Source organism: Erinaceus europaeus, chromosome 16, assembly GCF_950295315.1.
Source record: "Erinaceus europaeus chromosome 16, mEriEur2.1, whole genome shotgun sequence".
In the NCBI taxonomy this organism is placed as follows: Eukaryota; Metazoa; Chordata; class Mammalia; order Eulipotyphla; family Erinaceidae; genus Erinaceus; species Erinaceus europaeus.
In genome coordinates this window covers 33,711,170-33,714,959 of record NC_080177.1, presented here as the reverse complement: position 1 = coordinate 33,714,959, position 3,790 = coordinate 33,711,170, and the positions used below count along the sequence as shown (strand labels likewise).

At 49.6% G+C, this 3,790-nt stretch overlaps 1 protein-coding gene across 1 annotated transcript; it reads left to right on the top strand.

Moving 5' to 3' along the window:
* The first annotated feature begins 430 nt into the window (after positions 1 to 430).
* On the top strand, positions 431 to 2,804 carry SIX6 (SIX homeobox 6). Its single transcript, XM_007519264.2, has 2 exons — positions 431 to 1,252; positions 2,264 to 2,804. The coding sequence occupies exons 1-2, from the start codon at positions 681 to 683 to the stop codon at positions 2,433 to 2,435; spliced, it is 744 nt and encodes a 247-aa protein (XP_007519326.1). The 5' UTR covers positions 431 to 680; the 3' UTR covers positions 2,436 to 2,804.
* Positions 2,805 to 3,790: the final 986 nt, after the last annotated feature.

Sequence of the window (3,790 nt, the reverse complement as noted above, 5' to 3'; positions counted from 1 at the left end):
TTCTCGGAGGATTTCGATTTGCCCCAGGCTTCTTTGTCCTTTCGAGGCCTCTTGACCCAGGCATCCCATCGCCCCAAAGTGGATTCTTGGAGCATCGCAGGCTCTTTGGAAAGGGGAGGGGCAAGGAGCAAGGTTAGCTCGGGGGTGGGGTCATGGGGGGGGTGAAAGGGGTTGGAACGTAGCCTCACTCGCCTCTTTTTTTTTTTATTCCCGTCATTCGCACTTGTTTTCTTCCTCCGGATTCTGCAAAATATCGAGGGGAAAGTCCACTAGTGGGCTACGGGCGCTGTCGAGAGCGAGGAGGTGCTGAAATGGCCCAGGCGTGCAGGTCGCAGTCTTGATTGGCAGAGCGAGCGGATGACTGACAGGGGGTCTCCATGGCGCCCGCGCGGCCAATCCGCCCACCTCAGTAGCGCTGCCGGATCGCTAGCCCGCCTGCTCGCCCTTCCTGTGCGGGAGCTGATCCGAACCTGAGCGACCGATCCCTCACAGCCTGCAGTCCTAACCGCCTAGCTCGCTCCGAGACGCGGTGTTTCGGGCCTCCCAGTCCTAGAGCGCCGGCCGCCCGGAGCCGCCCCACCGAGAGCAGAGCCTGCCGCATTGGGCCAGGCCCGCGGGCATCTGCGACGAACCTCACTCCAGGCTCAGAGCCCCCACAGCTGGCCGCCGGCGCCGCCCCGATGTTCCAGCTGCCCATCTTGAATTTCAGCCCCCAGCAAGTGGCCGGGGTATGCGAGACTCTGGAGGAGAGCGGCGACGTGGAGCGCCTGGGGCGCTTCCTCTGGTCGCTGCCCGTGGCCCCTGCGGCCTGCGAGGCCCTCAACAAGAATGAGTCGGTGCTGCGAGCGCGAGCCATCGTGGCCTTTCACGGGGGCAACTACCGCGAGCTCTACCACATCCTGGAGAACCACAAGTTCACCAAGGAGTCGCACGCCAAGCTGCAGGCGCTGTGGCTCGAAGCGCACTACCAGGAGGCGGAGAAGCTGCGCGGTCGGCCCCTGGGGCCGGTGGACAAATACCGCGTGAGGAAGAAGTTCCCGCTGCCGCGCACCATCTGGGACGGCGAACAGAAGACGCACTGCTTCAAGGAGCGCACGCGGCACCTGCTAAGGGAATGGTACCTGCAGGATCCCTACCCCAACCCCAGTAAAAAGCGTGAGCTCGCCCAGGCAACCGGACTGACCCCTACTCAGGTGGGCAACTGGTTCAAAAACCGTCGACAAAGGGACCGGGCAGCTGCAGCCAAGAACAGGTTGGTACCTAGAGGCCTCTTCGCCTTGCTGACGCCCGACGCAATACAACCGCTGACAATGGCACTCGGCACCTCTGCCTCGTGTCTGGTGGCTTAGATTCAGCGGGAGTCGGTAGCGCAGGCTGTGTTCAGGTTATGACCCTCAGCGTTTGGGGGGATGCGGGGTGGGTTTCTTAGCCAGTTCTTAGTCTGCGTTCATTTTCATGCTCTCTCTCTTTCTCCTTCTAGGCATTAGGGAGTCACTCCAGGAACTGATTCCAATCACGGCTAAGGCTACTTGCTTTGGGTGTGTGTGTGGGGGGAGGGAATAAAAAGTATAGTATTTTTGAAACAGGAATCCCAAGGATTAAAGCTGATGCTTGTCGATCTGAAGCCTGGTTTATTAACATTGTGGTCGTTTAGTGTTATCATTTTAAAAAATCCAAATGCATTCCTCGGTAAAGTTTTGAACACAGGTTTTCCCTTTCTTTCTTTTTAATGAACTTCTCTAAGAAATAGGAAGTCGAGTTCTCATGAGTGTCCAGCCCTTTCTGAAAACAACAAACTAGCTGGCTGAGGTTTCTCAGGGTCCATGTAAATTTTCAATTCTAAAAACTTTTTTTTTTTTTTAACCAAGAACTAGCCTCTTCCTCAGGTCCAAATTTGCTATGTAACCCCCAGGCAGCCCCTTTTGCCTTTAGCTTGAACTGCATTTGTCTTAGGCAGACAGGAAAGGGGTTCCTCACCTAGAGTCTACTCTGCCCTTATCACCTACCAGTACTATAAATCTCCCCCGAATGGGGCTCACAGACAAGAAAGACCCTGTGGATTCTACAATCCAAATACCACTAATATGGGTAGCCTAGAAAAGACTCAAAATGGGGCACTTACAGGGCCCCACCACGGCCTTGTCTCTGTTGCTTCTCCTTACCCACTTTCACCTGGGTGCTAGGCTGAAACGGTGTGGGAGGTAAGGGGGTCAAGGGCAGATATGTTACTCAGTGTGTTTCAAGTCCCTTTCCTTCCCTGTAGACTCCAGCAGCAGGTCCTGTCCCAAGGTTCTGGGCGGGTGCTAAGGGCCGAGGAAGAAGGCACACCCGAGGTTCTGGGTGCCACCGCCGCCAGTCCAGCCGCCAGTCTATCCAGCAAGGCAGCCACTTCGGCCATCTCTATCACATCCAGCGACAGCGAATGCGACATTTGAGCTGTCTGTCCCGCACACTGAGAAACAGAATCCAGTGTAAAAACAAAACAGAAAAAGACAAGTCAAATGAAGGAAAATGGAGGAAAGGAGACAAGCAAATCCAGCGCTTGTGAAGTCAGGTGACCAGGTACCTGGGGCTAGAGACCCTCTGCCCTGGGTCAGGTGGCCTCTGAGTTCAGTCTGGCTTGATGGCACCCTCCCACCAGGATCACAGATTCCCCAAGTGAGGCCTGACCCAGAACCATGTTCTCCCTGCTTTGCTTTTCCCCAAGGATTTTGCAGCAAAGATGCCTGCGGAACCCGAACTGCACGCTGAGCGCCTGCCCCAATTTCCTGTGGGTATTTGACTTTGAAGAGACGCTGTTATATATGTACAACTTTTGCTTTAATTTTTTTAAAAAACAAAACATATATATGCTGTTTATTTACTTATTTAAGAGACTATCATGGTAGGGTTCTCTATATCTTGGGAACTTACTGTTTTTAAAGGCAGAGGATGGAAACATAGGTTCTGTGTTGAAAAGTCAAACAATAAAAAAAAAATGGTGAGCAACCTTTTGTAATTAAGGGAGCTGCTCTTAGATTCCTCAAAAATAAAATAAAATAAATCATTCTCTTCTCTAGGCAGTTAGGGTCCATAGTGCAAATGGTCTTCACTGTATCTTTTGTCTTTTCTTATGTATCCTGGTATATTACTAGAAAGAGCCTATGGTACTTCTAATAACCACCTTCCACATCAAATTGTATGTATATGTCTCTATATACATATGCATGTGTATATGATATACTTTGACCTAAAAACTGGCATCCTCTATAAGGCACCTCCCCACATAAACTATGAATTAATTGTTCACTTGACACTTTTACAAACTGCCTAGGTTTCTGGAACAACTCAAGAAATCAAACTCTAGGAGTCAATTTTCTATTTTAGAAAAATGCAAGACAGTTTTGATTTAGGATCTACAATGATAAAGGTTTCTCCATCTCCTATGAGACACCCCCCCCCACTATACAAAAGCACTGAGCACCTATAATCATATCACAGTGACGATATACTAACTTAAGGTTATTCCTACATTAAGTAAGACATAAGAATATAAGAATGGTTATAATAACTAGACTGCTATTTTTTTTGTTGCACCCTCAGGTTTTAATCAAATTAGTTATTTTCAACAAAAAAAACACTTAAATAGGGGAAGCAATACAATCTGGTCACATATTGAGGTGAAATTAAAGGGTGCAGGTAAATGATTGGCATTTTAAAATCCTGATCTTTGCATTAAATATGAAATGCTATCTAGAACCTCATTATCCCAATAATGGCTTCAATTAAAACTATCAGATATTCTTAGGAC

What these genes read in the sequence shown, in the direction of transcription:
- SIX6 (XM_007519264.2), top strand. Translation starts at nt 681, where the DNA reads ATGTTCCAGCTGCCCATCTTGAATTTCAGCCCCCAGCAAGTGGCCGGG. An exon ending in GCAGCTGCAGCCAAGAACAG is followed by an intron (nt 1,253 to 2,263) that starts GTTGGTACCTAG and finishes CCTTCCCTGTAG; the next exon opens with ACTCCAGCAGCAGGTCCTGT.